A 24,677-nucleotide genomic window follows, 5' to 3' on the forward strand; every position below is an offset into this window, starting at 1 on the left:
TAGGCTAAAAGACTGTGGGTCAGTAGGTTAGTGCATGCCTCATGAACTGCACTGTGCAATCAGGTGGGCTCTCTATATCTAGTCTATAATTAAACAATAAGACCCGAGGGGGTGTGGTATACGGCCAATATACCACGGCTAAGGGCTGTTCTTATGCACGACGCATCGCAGAGTGCCTGGATACAGCCATTAGTCGTGGTATATTGGCCATATACCACAAACCCCAGAACTGCCTTATTGCTGTTATAAACTGGTTAATGAAGTAATTAGAGCGGTAAAAACATTTTTTTTTTGTTGTCATACCCATGGTATACGGTTTCATATACCACGGATGTCAGCCAATCAGCATTCTGGGCTGGAACCATGCAGTCTATAATTGTATTTATAAATTGGGTGGTTTGAGCCCTGAATACTGATTTGGCTCAAAGCAGTAATATATCAGACCATATACCACGGGTATGACAAAAACATTTTTTTACTGTTCTAATTGCATTGGTAACCAGTTCATAATAGCCATAAAGCACCTCGGGGGTTTGTGGTATATGGTCAATATACCACGGCTAAGGGCTGTATCCAGGCACTCCATGTTGAGTCATGCATAAGAACAGCCCTTAGCCATCTTAGATTGGCCAGATACCCCACCTCCTCGTCAGTGGTGGTTCTAGACCATTTCAACTGGGGGGGCCAAGCTGGGGCCAGTTGTACTGTTAGAGAGGCCAGTTACATTAGACGTTATTGTTGTCATATCGTTTTCTTCACTGCATTGCAGGCATTAACAGGCAAAAGACCATGTTCATAATCATCATCGTTGCCACTGTCTAATAACGGATGTAAAAAAAGAACGATAGCAAAATTAGTTATGTAAAAATTATTTCATACTCCACATTTTGGGGGGCCACAAGGGGGTCCGTAATTGTTGTCACAGGGGCACTGCCCCCCCCCCCCCCCCCCCCCCCACAGAACCGCTAGTGCTCCTCGTGCCTTAATTAGTTATCTATTGAATTGTGATGTTTTAGTTACCAGTTGAATTGTGATATTTGCCTACATGAAACATTGTTAGGCCTATTTTCCATGTCATTAGACAATAGGATCATTATTGCAATAATTTAATCGCCTTCTCTTATTTACAGAAGCCTTGTAAAAAAAAGGGGAAGGAATGATAACGATTATCTTACAGACTGGTTAAATAACAGATAGACTATATCTAAGTGAAAATAGGCTACTGTCTATTTTATTTTCCCATGATGTAGACATTCCATCATACAATGTATGAATTCTAGCAGTGGGCCTATGCACTGCAGTGAATTTGCACTGTGGAGTGCAGAGCGCACAAAGAGGGGGCGCGCAGCAGCGTGAGCGTGATGGTTTTTGGAGTGACGACACCACAAAACCATAGCACAATATTACCGAAGCAGATAGAAATCGGGTTGAAGCGTCATCCATCTGAGAAGCTCAGAGTACACTAAAAGCGCCAGTGTTCGCCCAGACTGTGGTGATCAAATCCGGCTTTAAAATGCTTCAGTTCGGCTGCAGGGTGTGCGGTGTCTCCGCCGTCGTCTCGCTGCTTCTGGCGGGGCTGGCAGCTGCGTCTTCTGATCTATTTGACAATCAACTAGGCGACATCAATTACTGCAAAAAGCAATGCCAGATCACCGTCAAAAACAAAAGCCCAGCTAAAGTAAGTAATACTTGGAAACTATAGGCTAAATACATAATTCATGAATAGCAGAAAAGCAGAATATATTAGGTTAAATATAAATGTGACAGAAAAGTATATTTTCGTGCTTGAATAACTGCCATAGTAAGTGCTTACATTTCGACGACTGTATACGAAATTGAATACGGTATATCGAATATCGATAGATGTCCCTTTAATCTTTAAATTCTGGCAATCTCTTGTAAATGTAATATGGTCAATCCGTAACGAAGGCCCATCATTTTACTAATTGGAACGCGTATCCTAATATCGCGACATCAGTACGCAACGCTACCTATCTTCATTTCAAGAAGTGAGTGGAAATTATCTTGGACAATTAGGCCGAAATGATCGTTTTATGACGCATTCTCACAGCTCTGGTCCTCCACTATCCATATAGCCTGGCTATTCCACCTACTTCATCAGGATTTATTTACACAATGTCTATTCATTAGATAATGCTTGGATGTTCATATTAAATCAAGTCATAAAATCGCTGTGAGGGCACCGGACCAAGCAGATGGGAGCCTATTCTCTAATAGAGTCTATTGCACTTGCATGGTTTCCTGGTTGCCTCATTGTGAGCTGAAATATGTATTTGTCCATGAACCACAATATGCAGGATATGTAAATAATAGCTAAATGATTACAAAGCCATGTTTAAAACATCTTAAATTATGTAACATTTGAAAAATAATTGTAGCTTAGTAAAGTGTCCGTCTCTCGGCAAGGCTGTTATTTTCCCACCTACTCATCGCCTCAGCTCTGCCCAGGTGTGGCTCAGACATCATGCAGGGCGGAGCAGAGCAGAGCAGCAAAATGGATCACCATGAACTATGCGGAATACCTGTTTTCAGAACACTGCACCAGCCTATAGGCCCTAATGTATGCCTTTGATGTGCGCATATTATCGGAACCGATTAGAACCGTAGTGACAAATAGTTATTGAACAGATGTTGAGAGTTTATTTTATTCATGATGGGACTGTAATTGCCACTGTGGAGTAAGCAAATAAATACCTATACAAAAGGAACCGTAAATCCTTGGCCAGAATAATGTCCCGCTAGACACACAATGAACACGGAATAAAGCAGTTAATTGAAACGATTATACGCATGATACTGTAAATACGCCTGTAAAGTAAATCGTCGGACAGGGGGATCTCTTTGTCTATCACGTTCCCGTGTCAGTCGCTTGGGGACGCTGTTTAGTTCTTCTGTATTAGAACCAGGCTTGGAGAAAACTGTGAGCAAGTGATTGTAATTCTTCACTCATCACAACATTCCCAGGCATTTGCAATATTTTACATTTACATTTAGTTGTTTAGCAGACACTCTTATCCAGAGCAACTTAGAGTTAGTGCATTCATAGCTTCGGTGAGACAACCACATTTCTCAGTTCATCTTGTGCCTCAACTTGTGCCTATAACACCTTAACTCATTTGACATATCTATTAGAAAAATTGAAATCCAATTGAAATCCCTCTATCAGGTTATACATTTGCTTAAAGTACATTGTCATGGACAATGTAACATTTTCTGTGGTCATAGCATATTTAGCTCCTATGTTTTTATTTTTATCCTGAAGGACTCCATTTTGAATGCCTGTCACCGTGGTTGCCGTCTTTACTCCATCTGTCAGTTTGTGAATGGAAATGCCGGCTTCAACACCAGCAGAGAGGAGTGTCAAGGAGGTAAGGCAGCCTGACTCACAGGGTGGGGTCTCAATGAAGCCAGGTAGATACTACAGGGCAGCCTATCACCAAGAGCAGAGGTCGTACCTGTGATCCACTTCAAGATGTTGTTATAGTACTGTTACATGACTTTGACCCTGGGTTTTATCTTTGCAGAGAACTATCCCAAGCTGTGCTTCAAAGCCAGAAAGCACGCTTAATTTGCTAGTAGGCGTTTCATGTGCCTGTGCCAGGGCCAAATTACATTAAAGTCCTCCTCCAGTCTCATTTTCACCTCATTTAACACCTGATTTACTTATAAGGCACATTTCAATAGGTGGTGCAGGTCAGATATGACATGGCGCATGGCACATTGCTCCTCTAATGTTCCTTAAGCAACGGGGGAGGCTGCTGACATCACATCACATTTGAACATCAGACCAACTCCTTTTTTTCAACACTTTAGTGTGTGTACTTTACTGTAGTTATACTTAGGATATCGCTTTTCAACAGTAAAAGTTCAAAAGTCATGTGTTTGTGTGTGGCTCAACTGAAGCTGTGCTTGTTTGTTGAACATGCTGTGATCTGCTATCCTCCTTGGTCCAGGCAGCAGTTGCCCAAATGTTCTGATATGGATGACTGTAGGGAGGGGTGAATAGGGATGCAATGACAGATGCTGTATTTTCTCCCCCCTATCTGTTTATCTTGTCTCTCTGTCCTTTCTCTCCTGTGCCCTCCCATTTCTCTCCCCCTCTCTCGCTCTATCTCGCTCCGCCTCTCTTTCTCTGTAGCCTGCCAGGAAGCTTACAGCAAGCTGCTGGAGCAGGAGGCATGCAGCACCGGCTGTGCCAGCCAGCCCTCTGAACCTGAGATCAAGAGGAGGAAGGTGAGCATGGTCACTCCGTAGGAATTCAGTAAAACACACACACACACACACACACACACACACACACACACACACACCCGTATACACCCCCATACATTCACACTAGCAACAGTCATCAAAATTGTTATAAGGTTTTAAGGCCATGTACCACACACTAATAGGGATAAAACAAATCTTAATCATATCACAATCAGCTTTTACCAGTTGAATGTAGACACAAATAATATACTTTTTTATATTAAAATGTTTCTGAAATATTGAATCAAAATATGCAAATGTGGCGATGTCTCATTATTGATGTATGTCCATTTTAAAGTGGTTAAAATTCATACAAATGTTGATATACATTTTCATCATGATTTTGACATTTTTGTGTTTACTTTTTGAAAATACTAATATTAATAATGGACCAAAATACCAACAAATCTTAAAATTGATAGGTCGAACAGGTTTTGAGAAATGTTTGCATATTTATTAAAAAGAAAAAACTGAAATACCTTATTTACATAAGTATTCAGACCCTTTGCTATGTGACTCGAAATTGAGCTTAGGTGCATAGTGTTTCCATTGATCATCCTTCAGATGTTTCTACAACTTGATTGGAGTTCAAATTCAATTGATTGGGCATGATTTGGAAAGGCACACACCTGTCTATGTAAGGTCCCACAGTTAAACCCCCCCCCGGAAATATCACATTTACATAAGTATTCAGACCTTTTACTCAGTACTTTGTTGAAGCACCTTTGGCAGCGATTACAACCTCGAGTCTTCTTTGGTGTGATGCTACAAGCTTCGCATACCTGTATTTGGGGAGTTTCTCCCATTGTTCTCTGCAGATCCTCTCAAGCTCTGTCAGGTTGGATGGGGAGCGTCACTGCACAGCTATTTTCAGGTCTCTCCAGAGATGTTCGATTGAGTTCAAGTCCGGGAACTGGCTGGGCCACGCAAGGACATTCAGAGACTTGTCCCCGAAATCACTTCTGCGTTGTCTTGGCTGTGTGCTTAGGGTCATTGTCCTGTTGGAAGGTGAACCTTCACCCCAGTCTGAGGTTCTGAGCACTCTGGAGCAGGTTTTCATCAAGGATCTCTCTGTACTTTGCTCCGTTCATCTTTGCCTCGATCCTGACTGGTCTCCCAGTCCCTTCCGCTGAAAAACATCCCCACAGCATGATGCTGCCACCACCATGCTTCACCTAAGGGATGGTGCCAGGTTTCCTCCCGATGTGACACTTGGCATTCAGACCAAAGAGTTCAATTTGGTTTCATCAGACCAGAGAATCTTGTTTCTCATGGTCTGAGAGTCTTTAGGTGCCTTTTGGCAAACTCCAAGCGTGCCTTCATGGCAACTCTACCAGAAAGGCCTGATTGGTGCAGTGCTGCAGAGATGGTTGTCCTTCTAGAAGGTTCTCCCATCTCCACAGAGGAACTATGGAGCTCTGTCAGAGTGACCATCGGGTTCTTGGTCACCTCCCTGACAAAGGCCCTTCTCCCCAGATTGCTCAGTTTGGCCTGGCGGCCAGCTCTAGGAAGAATCTTGGAGGTTCCAAACTTCTTCCATTAAAGAATGATGGAAGCCACTGTGTTCTTGAGGACCTTCAATGCTGCAGACATTTTTTTGTACCCTTTCCCAGATCTGTGCCTCAACAGAATACTGTCTCGGTGCTCTACGGACAATTCCATCGACCTCATGGCTTGGTTTTTGCTCTGACATGCACTGTCAAATGTGGGACCTTATATAGACAATGGTGGAAAAAGTACCCAATTGTCATACTTGAGTAAATGTAAATATAGTTAATAGAAAAGTTAATAGTAAAAATGAAAGTCAACCAGTAAAATGCTATTTGAGTAAAAGTCTAAAAATATTTGGTTTTAAATGTACTTAAGTATCAAAAGTCAACGTAATTGCTAAAATGTACTTAAGTATCAAAAGTAAAAGTAAGAGTATAAATCATTTCAAATTCCTTAGATTAAGCAAACCAGACTAGAGGTCGACCGATTATGATTTTTCAACGCCGATGCCGATTATTGGGGGACCCAGAAAAAAGCCGATACCGATTAATTGGCCGGTTTTTATTTCTTTATTTGTAATAATGACAATTACAACAATACTGAATGAACACTTATTTTAACTTAATATAATACATCAATAAAATCAATTTAGCCTCAAATAAATAATGAAACATGTTCAATTTGTTTTAAATAATGCAAAAACAAAGTGTTGGAGAAGAAAGTAAAAGTGCAATATGTGCCATGTTAGAAAGCTAACGTTTAAGTTCCTTGCTCAGAACATGAGAAAATATGAAAGCTGGTGGTTCCTTTTAACATGAGTCTTCAATATTCCCAGGTAAGAAGTTTTAGGTTGTAGTTATTATAGGAATTATAGGACTATTTCTCTCTATACGATTTGTATTTCATATACCTTTGACTATTGGATGTTCTTATAGGCACTTTAGTATTGCCAGTGTAACAGTATTGCTTCTGTCCCTCTCCTCGTTCCTACCTGGGCTTGAACCAGGAACACATCGACAACAGCCACCCTCGAAGCAGCGTTACCCATGCAGAGCAAGGGGAACAACTACTCCAAGTCTCAGAGCGAGTGACGTTTGAAGCGCTATTAGCGCGCACCCCGCTAACTAGCTAGCCATTTCACATCGGTTACACCAGCCTAATCTTGTGAGTTGATAGGGTTGAAGTCATAAACAGCGCAATGCATTGCGAAGAGCTGCTGGCAAAACGCACGAAAGTGCTGTTTGAATGAATGCTTACGAGCCTGCTGGTGCCTACCATCGCTCAGTCAGACTGCTCTATCAAATCATAGACTTAATTATAACATAATAACACACAGAAATACGAGCCTTAGGTCATTAATATGGTCGAATCCGGAAACTATCATCTCGAAAACCAAACGTTTATTCTTTCAGTGAAATACGGAACCGTTCCGTATTTTATCTAACGGGTGGCATCCATAAGTCTAAATATTCCTGGTACATTGCACAACCTTCAATGTTATGTCATAATTACGTAAAATTCTGGCAAAATAGTTCGCAACAAGCCAGGCGGCCCAAACTGTTGCATATACCCTGACTCTGCGTGCAATGAGCGCAAGAGAAGTGACACAATTTCACCTGATTAATATTGCCTGCTAACCTGGATTTCTTTTAGCTAAATATGCAGGTTTAAAAATATATACTTCTGTGTATTGATTTTAAGAAAGGCATTGATGTTTATGGTTAGCTACATTTGTGCAACGATTGTGCTTTTTTCGCAAATGCGCTTTTGTTAACTCATCCCCCGTTTGGCGAAGTTGGCTGTCTTTGTTAGGAAGAAATAGTCTTCACACAGTTCGCAACGAGCCAGGCGGCCCAAACTGCTGCATTTACCCTTACTCTGTTGCAAGAGAAGTGACACAATTTTCCTAGTTAAAAGAAATTCATGTTAGCAGGCAATATTAACTAAATATGCAGGTTTAAAAATATATACTTGTGTATTGATTTTAAGAAAGGCATTGATGTTTATGGTTAGGTACACGTTGGAGCAACGACAGTCCTTTTTCACGAATGCGCACCGCATCGATTATATGCAACGCAGGACACGCTAGATAAACTAGTAATGTCATCAACCATGTGTAGTTAACTAGTGATTATGATTGATTGATTGATTGTTTTTTACAAGATAAGTTTAATGCTAGCTAGCAACTTACCTTGGCTTCTTACTGCATTCGCGTAACAGGCAGGCTCTTTGTGGAGTGCAATGTAAGGCAGGTGGTTAGAGCGTTGGACTAGTTAACCGTAAGGTTGCAAGATTTAATCCCCGAGCTGACAAGGTAAAAATCTGTCGTTCTGCCCCTGAACAAGGCAGTTAACCCACCGTTCCTAGGCCGTCATTGAAAATAAGAATGTGTTCTTAACTGACTTGCCTAGTTAAATAAAGGTGTAAAAAATAAAAAAAAATAATCGGCATGTGTGTTTAGTGAGTCCACCAGATCAAATGCAGTAGGGATGACCAGCGATGTTCTCTTGATAAGTGCTTGAATTGGACCACTTTTCTGTCCTGCTAAGCATTCAAAATGTAATGCGTACTTTTGTGTGTCAGGGAAAATGTATGGAGTAAAAAGTGCATGATTTTCTTTAGGATGTAGTGAAGTAAAAGTAAAAGTTGTCAAAAATATAAATAGTAAAGTATTGTACAGATATCCCAAAAAAGCTACTTAAGTAGTACTTTAAAGTATTTGTTCTTAAATACTTTACACCACTGTATATAGACAGGTGTGTGCCTTTCCAAATCATTTCCAATCAATTGAATTTACCACAGGTGAACTCCAATCAAGTTGTAGAAACATCTCAAGGATGATCAATGGAAACAGGATGCACCTGAGCTCAATTTAGAGTCTCATAGCAAATGGTCCGAATAGTTATGTAAATAAGGTATTTCTGTTTTTTAAATAAGCAAACATTTCTCAAAACCTGTTTTTGCTTTGTCATTATGGGTTATTGTGTGTAGTTTGATGATACTTTTTTTTATTTAATCAATTTTAGAATTGTCTGTAACAAAATGTGGATAAAGTCAAGGGGTCTGAATTCATTCGAATGCACTGTATCTAAACATGCATTACATTGTTTGCAAGATCAGACATAATATCACTATAATCTGTGTGTTCATTTTTGGAAATTGCTTTTTATTTCATTGCATCTAATTTGTAAACATTTCAACTGTGTTAAATTATTACTTTTTTAAATTGCACAAAAAATGAGCACTCGTCAAAATAAAGTGATCTTCTCTTTCTTGAAATGTAAGTGTTGAGACGGTACGTTAAATCCCAGGCCAAGCTTTAGCGTTCTTATAGATTCAACGGAAAGACAATGTATTCCACTGAGCCCATTTCAGCCGTTACTGTGGTGTGTTTGATAGGTCATTACAAACATTTACACGGTTGTAAGGTTAACGGGAAAAAACGACAGGCACAAACAAGGGTATGAAGTCTCAATAATAAAATTAAAGTAATAAATCTAGCGAGATTTAAGTGACAAGTGGATTTTGCACCCCTCAAACGACGAGGAATGTGCGTTGGATTTACACACTCTCTCTTTCACATCCACTTTTACACGCTCCCCTTTGCCCCCCACACACCTTCACACTCTCACTTCACATGACTTTGCCATATTAAATCAATTCACCTAAACTCAACAGTCCCACCTTTTATTACCTGCAGTTGAAGGCCATGGCCCACCGTCCCATGCCCCCCTCCGTCATGGACACCGTGTCCAGCTGGTGTAACGACATAGTCAGCTCTGCTCAGAGCTTCATCTCCTCTACTTGGACCTTCTACCTGCAGGCCGACGACGGCAAGGTGCTCGTCTTCCAGGTAAGACACTGTCAGGGTGCGGCAGACAGGACTCAAGTTTCACAGAACTCAGTGTCTCTTAGGGGTGCTGTGATTAGTTTTGGGAGTGTCTTTCACTCCAGGGTACAGCTGTAACTCAAACTTCGGGGGCTACAAAGGTGAACTTGCCTCAGACATTAGGGGGAAAGGGTGTGGGATCAGTACTCTACATATTTTCTTTATCGGTGATGGCTAAGTCAAGACAGGCTGGCTGAATATAGAAGGACAACAGAGATCTTTAAATCCAGTCTTAAAAAGAGACGTGGTGAGACAACATGAAATGATGAAAACAACAGTCTTCGTGATTATTTTTCTTTAGCCTTAGGGGTGATGGGTGGATGCGTGTGTTTAGTGGGCATCACAGGCTCTGAGCTGGCTGCCACAGGCCTGCGTTTAGTGGGCATCTGGCTGACTGCCACCCTCTTGACAGATTGACTGGGGGTAAAGAAACAAAAAAACACTAAGGCTGAGGGACAGCTGAAAGAGAAGCCAAGCCACCGCTGCAATACTAATCACTACTGCAGATGTTCAGAATGAGTGGGTTCTGCAGAGCAGAGGGCTGGGTAGGAAGTCAGGGTGTATGGACTCAGTTAGGAGGACCATGGTGACTCGTAGCCTTAGGCGTGATACAAAACAAACAGGAAAAAGTTAAGAGACCCACTGTGGTAGCAGTTTATCCATGTTATGTAGCAGTTTTAGTAAGTTCCCAAAGAGGGCCATACAAGGCAACACAGTGCACTACTGGAGCTGAAGTGAATCGGACCAAACAAATTGATTATCAAGTTCCTCTGAGTTTAAGAGTTAGTGTGAGAGCCAACTTGTGGAATGAATGGCGCTTGATGCAGTGTTCAGTATAAGCAGTTTATTTGGGCAAAGGGATTTCTATTTGAAATAGTTCACAGTGGAATTACTTGTGCTCTCCTTAAGTTAATCAGTTGTTTGAAAAAATATGACTTTTACTTCACTAAGCAGCAAATGTAGGTGTATTTTGCTAAGGTGATACCCAAAACAACGCTCTATTTCCAAGAGTTATCTAGGCTTTAGCATACAGGGCTAATGTGGTATTGAGTCACACAAACGTCTGGAGATTGATACCTGGTCCATTACTTTTAGGATTTAGCTCCGAGGGCTAACATAGCACACAAAGACCATCTGGGTTCTATATCAATGTGGGATAAACACTCATATTTCCAAAAAGTTTGTGCATTTGGATGCAACTGTGATAAGAGCAGCTTCTCTGATTGCTCCAGGCAAGCCACCTGTGTCTGAGGGAGGTGGTCTGAGTCCCAGTCCCGCAAGCGGCAGATTCTCCCTTCCTTAGCTCCCTTTAGCTGTCTCTCAGAGATTGGGCTGAGTTCCAGCTCTGGGAACATCCATACCTCTCCTGCCCACATTTGACGTGGGTTAAGTGGCAGCCTCCTTCTTAATCACACTTATTCATGCCATCCCAGCCTCCGAGTGTTTCAGGAGTGCTCCTCCAAGGTAATCAGGGAGAATCAAGTGGTTTCCTCTGGGCTGAGCAGGAGTAAACACAGCCGACGTGGCCCTCTCATCACTGATTGGGGAAGAGCGCTTGTTTGGAAATGGGGTTGGAGTCTTGTTTAAATTCTTTCCGTGTCCAATATGCACACTATGCAGGGTCCCCCCTTGAAGGAAACAGGGAGATATGTACATCTATGAAATCCCGCTCCCTAAAAAGAAAGTGACCCCAAATAACCCAAAAATACCAAATAAGGGAAGGGAGATTGTTCATTTGGAAAAGGATCCCTCCTCCCTGTTGCTTTCTGTGTCTCTATAACCAGATCACCTTTGACATTCTGTGCCATAATGCATGACAGATGTATATCAGGAGGCAGGCCTACTTTTACTGATGGCAAGATCTCCCCAGTCGGCAGCCAATAACTACTAACATCCTTAGATGTTCACTCTTCTCTTCCTGTTGCCTTTCCTCCCAATGTTACATCTGGATCCGACAGATAAAACTGGTTGTGAAATGACTTTAAAAATAACAATAGTTTTGTCTGAATATCTATGACCTTTTGTAAGACCAAGCCTTATTGTCTACCACATACACTGAGTGTACAAAACATTAGCAACACCTGGTCTTTCCATGACATAGACTGACCAGGTGAATTCAGGTGAAATATATGATCCTTTATTGATGTCACTTGTTAAATCCACTTCAATCAGTGTAGATGAAGGGGAGGAGACAGGTTAAAGAAGGATTTTTAAGTCTGGGGACAATTGAGACATGGATTGTGTATGTGTGCCATTCAGAGGGTGAATGGGCAAGACAAAAAAGGTTAAAAGAAAACATGGGAAGTGCCTTTGAACGGGGTATGGTAGTAGGTGCCAGGCGCAACGGTTTGTGTCAAGAACTGCAACGCTGCTGGGTTTTTCACGCTCAACAGTTTCCCATGGTATCAAGAATGATCCACCACCCAAAGGACATCCAGCTAACTTGACACAACTGTGGGAAGCATGGGCCACCATCCATCCCTGCAGAATGCTTTCGACACCATGCCCCAACGAATTTAGGCTGTTCTGATGGCAAAAAGGATGACATACTCACTGCATGTCATCTCAGTTAAAGAACTACATCGGGGCCAATTTATTTTCTGCTTGTTTCGTTTTCTCTTTTTGTTTGAGATGTGTTTTGACTCTAATGAACTCAATTTTATTGACCTGTAGACTAGTCAAATGCTGACTGGTCATTTTTCTTTTCTGTTTTCATAACTATTGACTTATGTCATTAAATCTGATCTATTTTCCATCAATGAAGAGAGGATAGGCTGATCAGATACTTATTTGTTTTGGTGCTACAGTGAGACATTCCAACTTCTTAAAGGCTATTTCTATTGATCAGCTGATATGTCAGAATCCCTCACCAGCAAAGAGTCTCCTCTTAACTCCAATACAAATAAAATCAAATAAACGTTTATTGGTGCCATATAAAGATTTGCAGATGTTATCGCAGGTGCAGCAAATGCTTGTGTTTCTAGCTCCAACAGTGCAGTAATACCTAGCAATAAAAACAACAATACACATATAATCAAGAAAAATACAAAAATATGTTGTATAGGATGAGCCATGACTAGAATACAGTGTATTCATATAAAGTGGGTGAAACAGTATGTAAACATTATTAAAGTGACCAGTGTTCAATGACTATGTACATAGGGCAGCCGTCTCTAAGGTGCAGGTTAGAGTACCGGGTGGTAGCCGACTAGAACTGTTCAGGGCAGGGTACCGGGTGGTAGCCGACTAGAACAGTGACTAAGGTTCAGGGCAGGGTACTGGGTGGAGGCCACTAGTGGTGACTGTTTAACAGTCTCATGGCATGGAGATAGAAACTGGTTCTCAGTCTCTCGGTGCCAGCTTTGACGCACCTGTACTGTATCCGCCTTCTAGACGGTAGCAGGGTGAACAGGCCGTGGCTCGGGTGCCTGAGGTCCTTGATAATCTTCTTGGCCTTCCTGTGACACCAGCTGCTGTAGATGTCCTGGAGGGCAGAAAGTGTCAAATTAAATCAAATTACATTTTTCTTGTCACATGCGCCGAATACAACTGGTGTAGACTTTACCCTGAAATGCTTGCTTATGTGCCCTTCCCAACGATGCAGTGTTTAAAAAAAATAATAGTAACACAAGAATGGAATAAAATAAAATACACAAGAATGGAGCTATATACAGGGAGTACCTGTACCAGATCAATGTGGAGCTATATACAGGGAGTACCAGTACCAGATCAATGTGGAGCTATATACAGGGAGTACCTGTACCAGATCAATGTGGAGCTATATACAGGGAGTACCAGTACCAGATCAATGTGGAGCTATATACAGGGAGTACCTGTACCAGATCAATGTGGAGCTATATACAGGGAGTACCTGTACCAGATCAATGTGGAGCTATATACAGGGAGTACCAGTACTAGATCAATGTGGAGCTATATACAGGGAGTACCTGTACCAGATCAATGTGGAGCTATATACAGGGAGTACCAGTTCCAGATCAACGTGGAGCTATATACAGGGAGTACCAGTACCAGATCAATGTGGAGCTATATACAGGGAGTACCTGTACCAGATCAATGTGGAGCTATATACAGGGAGTACCTGTACCAGATCAATGTGGAGCTATATACAGGGAATACCCGTACTAGATCAATGTGGAGTTATATACAGGGAGTACCTGTACCAGATCAATGTGGAGCTATATACAGGGAGTACCAGTTCCAGATCAATGTGGAGCTATATACAGGGAGTACCTGTACCAGATCAATGTGGAGCTATATACAGGGAGTGCCAGTACCAGATCAATGTGGAGCTATATACAGGGAGTACCAGTTCCAGATCAATGTGGAGCTATATACAGGGAGTACCAGTACCGGATCAATGTGGAGCTATATACAGGGAGTACCAGTACCAGATCAATGTGGAGCTATATACAGGGAGTACCAGTTCCAGATCAATGTGGAGCTATATACAGGGAGTACCAGTACCGGATCAATGTGGAGCTATATACAGGGAGTACCAGTACCAGATCAATGTGGAGCTATATACAGGGAGTACCAGTACCAGATCACTGTGGAGCTGTATACAGGGAGTACCAGTACCAGATCACTGTGGAGCTATATACAGGGAGTACCAGTACCAGATCACTGTGGAGCTATATACAGGGAGTACCAGTACCAGATCACTGTGGAGCTATATACAGGGAGTACCAGTACCAGATCAATGTGGAGCTATATACAGGGAGTACCAGTACCAGATCAATGTGGAGCTATATACAGGGAGTACCAGTACCAGATCACTGTGGAGCTATATACAGGGAGTACCAGTACCAGATCAATGTGGAGCTACAGTGGGGCAAAAAAGTATTTAGTCAGCCACCAATTGTGCAAGTTCTCCCACTTAAAAAGATGAGAGAGGCCTGTAATTTTCATCATAGGTACACGTCAACTATGACAGACAAAATGAGAAAAAAAATCCAGAAAATCACATTGTAGGATTTGTAATGAATTTATTTGCAAATTATGGTGGAAAATAAGCTGTGGTACCAGTACCAGATCACTGTGGAGCTATATAGAGGGAGTACCAGTACCATATCACCGTGGAGCTATATACAGGGAGCCTGTCTCGGAGCCTGTTTGCCAGACGGCAGCAAAGTGAACAGTCTATACTTGGGTGGCTGGGGTCTTTGGCAATTTTTTGGGCCTTCCTCTGATACCTGATATAGAGGTGGAGAGCCCTGCGAATGTGGATGGTGCAATTGCTGTACTAGGCGGTGATACAGCCCAACAGGATGCTCTCAATGGTGCATCTGTAGAAGTTTGAGGTTTTAGGGTCCAAGACAAATTTCTTCAGCCTCCTGAGATTGAAGAGGAGTTGTTGCGCCTTCTTCACCACGCTGTCTGAAGGGATCATTTCAGGTTGTCAGTGATGTGCACTCCTAGGAACTTGAAGCTTTTGACCGTCTCCACTGCGGCCCCATCAATGTGGATGGGGTCGTGCTCTCTCTCTGCTGTCTCCTGTAGTCCACAATCAGCTCCTTCGTTTTATTGACGTTGCGGGAGAAGTTATTTTCCTGGCACCACTTCACCAGGGCTCTCACCTCCTCCCAGTAGGCTGTCTCACCGTTGTTGGTAGTCAGTGTTACTGACAGTTAACCTGTCAGTCTATGTCGTTGTTTTTGTTTGAATTGTTTCTGTGTTCGCTATGCGGGGGAAATGGTAAGACAAGCGGAACTACGTGGCTAAGAACTGTTGTAACGGGGATTATTATCGTAGCAACACACTTTTGGAGTGAAGGCAATCCCAAGCTGTGTTAGCTAGGTTTTTCGTGTCTTCGGTGTAGTTCGTAACGGTTGAAACGTGTATGTTAGGATGGTAACGTTAGAATAATTTAAATATGAAGTGTGAATTCATGCCAGGAATAAGAAGTGTGTGAAGTTTTTGATTTCCTCTCTTCTGTAATAAGCAGCCGATGTATTTTTCCTTTATTCATGTGTTTAACCTGATACTGTTATATCTCCGGCTAAACTGTTTTTGTATGTAAGCACTTCAGTCATATCAAGCTAATAAGTCACTCATAAGACAAGAAAGTTGTAAGAGTGTGCTTAACTGTATTTTCATTTACTTTATAGTTCTCACGGAAAGGTGATAATTCTGACTAAAACTACAGAATAAAACCGGCAGTTAAAATCAAGGAACACTTGTGCTCGTGGTTACTGGAGGGAGCTACAATCAGGTCTGCCACTGTTGTTGTCACCACAACCTGATCTTATAGTTTCACTTAGGAATTTGCCGTAATTGGAGGAACGTCGATTTTTTTTTTACCCTTTAATTCAGCGTGGTTACAGTGTTAATTCAGCGTGGTTACAGTGTTAATTCTGCGTGGTTACAGGGTTAAAACAGAAACAACTCAAAGGGTTAAGTGTAGGTATTAATTCCGAGTGGTTAAGGTTAGGGCTATGGTTTGGGGAAGACTTAAAACATTGTGTACTCTCCCTGCTTGCTAGAGAATTGTAAACTGCTGTGGCACAATCATCTAAGCAGCGCACTCTGGCTCTGAGCCTAGTGCTCTGCCATCATTGTTTTGGGGTGGGGGGGAGCCATATATTGACGTCCTCAGAACCTTTTCAAACATCCGAAATCGACGGTTCTTTCTTGTGACCAGTCTGATCAGCAAACTTGATGATTGAGTTGGAGACGTGCATGGCCACGCAGTCATGGGTGAACAGGTAGTATAGGAGGGGGCTGAGCAGCACGCACCCCTGTGGGGCCCCTGTGTCGAGGATCAGTGTGGCGGAGGTGTTGTTACCTACCTACACCACTTGCGGTCAGTCCGTCAGGAAGTCCAGGACCCAGTTGCACAGGGAGGAATTCAGACCAAGGGCCCTGAGATTAATGATGAGCTGGGAGGGCACTATGGCTTTGAAGGCTGAGCTGTAGTTGATGAACAGCATTCTTACATAGGGCAGTGCAATGCAATAGTGACTGTGTTGTCCGCGGATCTGTTGGAGCGATATGCGAATTGTAGTGGGTCTAGGGTGTCAGGTAAGGTGGAGATTATATAGTCCTTAACTAGCCTCTCAAAGCACTTCATGATGACAGAAGTGAGAGCTACGGGGCGATAGTCATTTAGTTCAGTTACCTTTGCTTTCTTGTGTACAGGGACAATGGTGAACATCTTTAAGCAAGTGGGGACAACAGGCTGGGATATGGAGAGATTGAATATGTCCGTAAACACTTCAGCCAGCTGGTCTGCACATGCTCTGAGGACACGGCTTGGGATGCCTTCTGGGCCGGCAGCCTTACTGGATCATTGCCCTCCCCCGCCTTTCCTTCGGCAAAACAGATCACGTCTCCATTCTGCTCCTCCCCACCTATAGGCAGAAACTTAAACAGGAAGCTCCTGTGGTAAGGACTGTTTAACGTTGGTCTGACCAATTGGATTCTATGCTTCAAGATTGTTTTCATCATGCAGACTGGGAAATGTTCCAGGTCGCCTCTGAGAATAGTATCAACGGAGACGCGTATGCAACTATGGGGCAAAACAGACGCCTTTGGCTTAGATTGTTGACAACATGTAAACTACACTGAACAAAAATAGACACGCAACATGTAAAGTGTTGGTACCATGTTTCATGAGCTTAAATAAAATATCCCAGGACATTTCCATATGCACAAAAAGCTTATTTATTTCACCTTTTGTGCACAAATTTGTTTACTTCCCTGTTAGTGAGCATTTCTCCTTTGCCAAGATAATCCATCCACCTGACAGGTGTGGCATATCAAGAAGCTGATTAAACAGCATGATCATTACACAGGTCCACCTTGTGCTGGGGACAGTAAAAGGCCACTCTAAAATGTGCAGTTTTGTCACACAACACAATGCCACAGATGTCTCAAGTTTTGAGGGAGCGTGCAATTGGCATTCTGACTGCAGGAACGTCTAGAGAATCGAATGTTCATTTATTTTCCATAAGCCACCTCCAACGTCGTTTTACAGAATTTGGCAGTACGTCCTACCGGCCTCACAACCGCAGACCATGTGTAACAACGCCAGCCTAGAACCTCCACATCCGGGTTCTTCACCTGCGGGATCGTCTGAGACCAGCCACCCTGACAGCTGATGAAACGTTTGCACAACTGAAGAATTTCTGCACAAACTGTCAGACACTGTCTCAGGGAAGCTCATCTGCGTGCTCATCATCCACACCAGGGTCTTGACCTGACAGCAGGTCGGCTTTGTAATTGACTTTAGTGGGCAAATGCTCACCTTCGATGGCCACTGGCACGCTGGAATAGTGTGTTCTTCACGGATGAATCCCGGTTTCAACTGTACCAGGCAGATGGCGTATGGCGTCGTGTGGGTGAGCAGTTTGCTGATGTGAACGTTGTGAACAGAGTGCCCCATGGTGGTGGTGGGATTATGGTATGTGCAGGCATAAGCTACGGACAATGAACACAATTGCATTTTATCTATGGCAATATTAATGCACAGAGAGACCATGACAAGATCCTGAGGCTGATTGTCGTGCCATTCATCTGCCGCCATCACCTCATGTTTCAGCATGATAATGCACGGCCCCATGTCGCAAGGATCTGTACACAATTCCTGGAAGCTGAAAATGTCCTAGTTCTTCCATGGCCTGCATACTCACCAGAAATGTCACCCATTCATCATGTTTGGGATGCTCTGGATGGATGTGTATGACAGTGTGTTCCAGTTCCCGCCAGTATCCAGCAACTTCGTACAGCCATTGAAGAGGAGTGGGACAACGTTCCAAATTCCACAACAGCCTGATCAACTCTATGTGAAGGAGATGTGTCACACTGACTGGTTTTCTGATCCACGCCCCTACATTTGTTTTAAGGTGTCTGTGACCAACAGGTGCATATCTGTATTCCCAGTCATGTGAAATCTATAGATTAGGACCTAATGAATTTATTTCAATTGACTGATTTCCTTACATGAACTTTAACTCAGTAAAATCTTTTAAATTGTTGCATGTTGTGTTTCTATTTTTGTTCAGTAACTTTTTTGTCTCCAATGTTTATTGAAAACATAAATACATTTGCACAATGAGCACTTGTTGTCTCAAATACATCATTACAGTTGTTGATTAGCGAGCTAGTGGGTTTTTGACATATTAGCACTGACATGAAATCAGTCAAAGCACCTCAAAACAAGATGAAACTAGCTGAAATGAGTCACTTGCGATTCCCCACATGGCAGTTTATTGTCATTGTTGCTAGCTATCTGGTCATCCAGAAAACAACTTTTCCCCCATTGAAAGTGCGCATCGTTTTCATGACTTTGTCAGCTAACCCATCTATACACTGACTCGGTAACTGGATTTATCAGGAATTGCATAGAGGATGTTGTTCCCACTGTGGCGATTAGAATTTATCAAAACCAAAAAACGTGGATAGATGGCAGAATTCACACAAAACTGAAAGTGTGAATCACCGCATTTAACCATGGCAAGGTGACTGGGAACATGGAAGTGCAGACCAGCTACGACCTCTGTAAGGCAATCAAAGATGCAAAACGGCAGTACAGGAACAAAGTGGGGTCGCCATTCAACGGCTCAGACACGAGACGTATGTGGCAGGGACTCCAGACAATCCCGGATTATAAAGGGAAGGCCAGACACTGACGCTTTGCTCCTGGACGAGCTAAACGCCTGCTTCGTCCGTTTAGAAGAAAAGAACATCACTCCGCCGACGCATACATCGATCCCCTTGCGGTCCTCCTGCTGCTGAGAGCGCCGAGCACTGATGCTGCCTCCGTCTTGTTGTTTGGAAAGGTTCAGTAGAGGGTAACCAAAATCCTATTTTAATGAGTTCTCCAGGGTAAGCCAGAAACACTGTCCCCATAATGAAAGGCACAATAATGCCTCTGCCGAGAGAGCTGTGTTTGTGTGTTTGTGTGTTTGTGTGTGTGTGTGTGTGTGTGTGTGTGTGTGTGTGTGTGTGTGTGTGTGTGTGTGTGTATACACACAGGGATTAAGTCTGTCTTCACACAAGTGATGCACGTTCACTCACGTACTGTAGGACACTGTTTTTAAGGCCTCTTTTCAGACACTTTCTCCAGTCAAGGGGTCTTTTCACTCCCTTCAGAGAGGGTAAATGGTGGCGCTCTTGAGCCAACCGGACAGACTCCGCAATGGGCAACAAGGGTGTCCTTTAATGAAGTAAGAGAGAAAGAAATGCTGATTTAAAACTCCACTGGTGTGCCAAAGAACAATCCATACAATCTGCTCATTAGAATCTACACCTGAACTGCTATTATAAGGTGTGAATAGGTGATTACATTTTTGTACTGTTTGGAAGTCCATCTGTCTTCATTTTACAGATGGCTGAGGTATACAGTGCCTGGCTTGCAACAGAATACATTATGTGAAAATACAATGTTCTCCTATAATAAGCAAGTCCTCTTTTTGTTTGAGTTAATTTGGCAGTATTCTCTATACCCAAGTCTGCAGGTATGTCTATTTCTCTCTGTCGTTTAGTTGTTCATTGAGCATTGTTAGTCCAGCCTTCATTATGGTTTAACCTCACTGTGTTAAACAGATCATTTTCTGTCTCTTTCTCAGTGAAATTACTGCATGTAATTTCTAGTTCCTGAATTTACTTTGTTTGTTGTTCCTCCCAGAGCCAGCCGGAGATTGAGTACACTTTGCCGGAGCTGCAGGCTCCCCGCTCCAATGTGGCAGACAAGCCCTGGCCGCAGATTCACTCCCACACACAGAGACCCCATGGTGAGACCCCATGGTGGCATGCAGCTCTGTCACACACTGACACCCATAATGTACAAAACATCATCAGACCTGTAGGACAGGGTTCCCCAACTTGTGGCCTGTGGGCCGAATTTGGCCCGGGGGTGAATTTATTTGTTTAATTTGCAAAAACAAAACATAACTCGTTTTTCATTGCTGGACATAAAAGACTGTCAAAACACCCGGAAATCAGCTCCAAGTTATTTTAATTTTGGAAATTTGTTCTCGAGTATTTCCATGCAGAAATAGAGACGTGATCGTATCCCAATGTAAACAACGTTTGAAATTATAATGTTTTTGTCAAATACTATATCCGTTTGTGCTTCTTGCACATTTGAAAATTATGTTCCGGCCCCCGGATCATCTGCTGAAGAAAAATGGGCCCGCGGCTGAATGTAGTTGGGGACCCCTGCTGTAGAACATATAGTATACAATGCATTAAAGGAGGATTACATTGAATTGATTATGCTTTATTGATCTCCAGAGGGGTGAAATTAGGTTACATTTGTTACACTTCCTCATAAAGTCTGTTGCTCATTAGTATTGACCTCTGTGCAGGTGTGAAAGGACATGGGGAGAAGGTAGCAGCCAAGGCGGGAGGCAAGGGCAAGCACCCAGCTGTCCAGCAACATACGGAAGACCCAACCGCTGAACATGACTTCCTGGGATGCATGTCAAGGTGAAGAGATATTGAACAAGAATAGTCATCTGTCCATATCAACCCATTTGGGCCCTCTGATTTAGAGGTCCTCTGAGTTGTATTGCCTGTATCATTACCTAATCCTCCCCTTTCTCTCAGGCGCTCTGGGCTGCCTCGTTGGATATTGGCTGCCTGTCTCTTCCTGTCCATCATGGTGATGTTGTGGCTGAGCTGTGCCAGCCTTGTCACTGCACCAGAACAGCACATCAAAACACAGGTAAACACATTGGTCATAAAACGTTATCTGATTTTCATCTAAGTCACAACAATAGACAAACACAGTCTGCTTAAACTAATAACACACAAACAATTATACGTTTTCGTGTCTTTATTGAACACACCGTGTAAACATTCATAGTGCAGGGTGGGAAAAGTATGTGAACCCTTGGATTTAATAACTGGTTGACCCTCCTTTTAGCAGCAATAACCTCAACCAAACGTTTTCTGTACATGCGGATCAGACCTGCACAACGGTCAGGAGGAATTTTGTACCATTCCTCTTTACAAAACTGTTTCAGTTCAGCAATATTCTTGGGATGCCTGGTGTGAACCGCTCTCTTGAGGTCATGCCACAGCATCTCAATCGGGTTGAGGTCAGAACTCTGACTGGGCCACTCCAGAAGGTGTATTTTCTTCTGTTGATTTACTTCTGTGTTTTGGGTCGTTGTCCTGTTGTATCACCCGACTTCTGTTGAGCTTCAATTGGCAGACAGATAGCCTAACATTCTCCTGCAAAATGTCTTGCTAAACTTGGGAATACATTTTTCTGTTGATGACCGCAAGCTGTCCAGGCCCTGAGGCAGCAAAGCGGCTCCAAACCATGATGCTCCCTCCACCATACTTTACAGTTGGGATGAGGTTTTAATATTGGTGTGCTGTGCCTTTTTTTCTCCACACATAGTGTTGTGTGTTCCCTCCAAACAACTCAACTTTAGTTTAATCTGTCCACAGAATATTTTGCCAGTAGCGCTGTGGAACATCCAGATGCTCTTTTGCATACTTCAGACGTGCAGCAATGTTTTTTTTGTACAGCAGTAGCTTCTTCCGTGGTGTCCTCCCATAAACACCATTCTTGTTTAGTGTTTTACGTATCATAGACTCGTCAATAGAGATGTTAGCATGTTCCAGAGATTTCTGTAAGTCTTTAGCTGACACTCTAGGATTCTTCTTAACCTCATTGAGCATTCTGCACTGTGCTCTTGCAGTCATCTTTGCAGGACGGCCACTCATAGGGAGAGTAGCAACAGTGCTGAACTTTCTCCATTTATAGACAATTTGTCTTACCGTGGACTGATGAACATCAAGGCTTTTAGAGATACTTTTGTAACCCTTTTCAGCTTTATGCAAGTCAACAATTCTTAATCTTAGGTCTTCTGAGATCTCTTTTGTTCAAGGCATGGCTCACATCAGGCAATGCTTCTTCTAGCAAACTCAAATTTTGTGAGTGTTTTTTCTAGGACAAGGCAGCTCTAACCAACATCTCCAATCTCGTCTCATTGATTGGACTCCAGGTTAGCTGACTCCTGACTCCAATTAGCTTTTGGAGAGGTCATTAGCCTAGGGGTTCACATACTTTTTCCAACCTACGTACACTGTAAATGTTTAAATGATGTATTCAATATAGACAAGAAAAACACAATAATTTGTGTGTTATTAGTTTACGCAGACTGTGTTTGTCTGTTGTTGTGACAGATGAAGATCAGATCAAATTTTATGACCAATTTATGCAGAAATCCAGATAATTCTAAAGGGTTCACCTACTTTTTCTTGTCACTGTATGTTGTCTTGCAAAAAAAAATGTTTTTATGATATGTTAGTGCTTAAGATCCGGGACGGCATCTTTAATTGTTAACTCACTCAGGTGTTATCTTAATTGACATGTGTTTACCTGTGCAGGAATTACTCCTAGAGACAATGGGAAAATTTCTATCGATTTGAATGAATAACTAATTCCTTTTTCCAGCTGAGCATCAACGGAGACAAGGAGTTTCTTGATGACGTCCAGAAGGTCAACCCCTACCATCTGACCCCTGTGATTGCTGTAGCCATCGACCAACCAGAGGAGAGCGAGGAGGCAGGACCACTGCCAGTCAAGGTTGACATCAACAAGACATCTCTCTAGGGGACCAATGGGATAGGATCACTGCTTTCTGGGGTAATCATTTCGTAAAACCTCCCTCAGTAAAAGATGGAGAACAGAAACACACCTACACACACACCAGATTTTCTATACATGCATGGCACCATCCCTTCACAACAGGTTTGTCCCATCCTTCTCTAGCGAGTCTGCCCATCAGATGTTAGCCTGTTGTGCTTGTCTCTGTGTAGAATACTGATTTCGTAGATTCATGCTGTCCATTGTTAAACCTCACTAAGAGCTTCGAGATCAAGTTGTCACCACCTTCTTGTACCTATCATTTTATACTTGACACTGCAATTGCGTAAGGCTTATTTAATAGACAGTTTAACTATTAAATGTAACTACTTAGATCTGCCTGTGAGAGAGTTAAGGAGAACATGTGAATGAGCGCTGAAAGCTTTCCAAGCTTTTGATGTACAAGGGGAAAGAGAAAGGACACACAGGGATTCAAATTGAAGGTGAATAACTGTTTTCCTCATGCTCTTACAATACTTTTGGAATTAATTGGTGACTTGCAGAGAAAGAAAAGCAATTGAGATGTTCAAAATGTTTTGAAAGGTGTCTTGTGAATGCTGCAGGAGACAATAGCTACCAGTGTTTAACTTTGATGCTGTGTTTGATGTGTTTGAGTTTGACTGATGTCAACTGTGAGAAGCAAATATACATTATACATCTCATTTTCCTCACACTGAATGAAAGAGAATTCTCAGATCAGATTAAAACCTCTTAAGAATTGGCCACTTTTTTCCATTTTTGCCTAAAATGACATGCCAAAATCTAACTACCTGTAGCTCAGGCCCTGAAGCAAGGATGTGCATATTCTTGGTACCATTTGAAAGGAAACACTTTGAAGTTTGTGTAAATGTTAAAGGAATGTAGGAGAATATAACACATTAGATCTGGTAAAAGATAATACAAAGAAAAAAAAATGGGGGTATTTTTTTTTGTACCATCTTTGAAATGCAAGAGAAAGGCCAAAATGTATTATTCCAGCCCAGGTGCGATCTAGATTCTGGCCACTAGATGGCAGCAGTGTGTGCGCAAAGTATTAGACTGATCCAAGGAACCATTGCATTTCCGTTCAAAATGTTGTATCAAGACTGCCCAAATGTGCCTAATTTGTTTATTAATAACGTTTCATGTTCAAAACTGTGTACTCTCCTCAAAAAATAGCATGGTATTCTTTCACTGTAATAGCTACTGTAAATTGGACAGTGCAGTTAGATTAACAAGAATTTAAGCTTTCTGCCAATATCAGATATGTCTATGTCCTGGGAAATGTTCTTGTTACTTACAACCTCATGCTAATCGCATTAGCCTACATTAGCTCAATCTTCCTGCAGGGGGCCCACCAATCCTGAAGAAGTTTTGAACACTCCATTTCATTGAATTCATACATTTGGCAGACAAAGG

At 42.4% G+C, this 24,677-nt stretch overlaps 1 protein-coding gene across 1 annotated transcript; it reads left to right on the top strand.

Moving 5' to 3' along the window:
* Nucleotides 1-1,340: 1,340 nt before the first annotated feature.
* LOC115192614 (transmembrane protein 59) lies at nucleotides 1,341-24,000 on the top strand. The gene is made up of 8 exons (XM_029751327.1): nucleotides 1,341-1,678; nucleotides 3,284-3,389; nucleotides 4,160-4,254; nucleotides 9,464-9,616; nucleotides 20,301-20,406; nucleotides 20,983-21,103; nucleotides 21,224-21,341; nucleotides 23,088-24,000. The coding sequence occupies exons 1-8, from the start codon at nucleotides 1,514-1,516 to the stop codon at nucleotides 23,244-23,246; spliced, it is 1,023 nt and encodes a 340-aa protein (XP_029607187.1). The 5' UTR covers nucleotides 1,341-1,513; the 3' UTR covers nucleotides 23,247-24,000.
* Nucleotides 24,001-24,677: the final 677 nt, after the last annotated feature.

Source organism: Salmo trutta, chromosome 4 (genome assembly GCF_901001165.1).
Source record: "Salmo trutta chromosome 4, fSalTru1.1, whole genome shotgun sequence".
Taxonomy (NCBI): domain Eukaryota; kingdom Metazoa; phylum Chordata; class Actinopteri; order Salmoniformes; family Salmonidae; genus Salmo; species Salmo trutta.

Coding starts and splice junctions, on each gene's coding strand:
- LOC115192614 (XM_029751327.1), top strand. CDS start 1,514: ATGCTTCAGTTCGGCTGCAGGGTGTGCGGTGTCTCCGCCGTCGTCTCG. Junction 4,255..9,463: donor CTGAGATCAAGAGGAGGAAG/GTGAGCATGGTC, acceptor TATTACCTGCAG/TTGAAGGCCATGGCCCACCG. Junction 21,104..21,223: donor TTCCTGGGATGCATGTCAAG/GTGAAGAGATAT, acceptor CCTTTCTCTCAG/GCGCTCTGGGCTGCCTCGTT.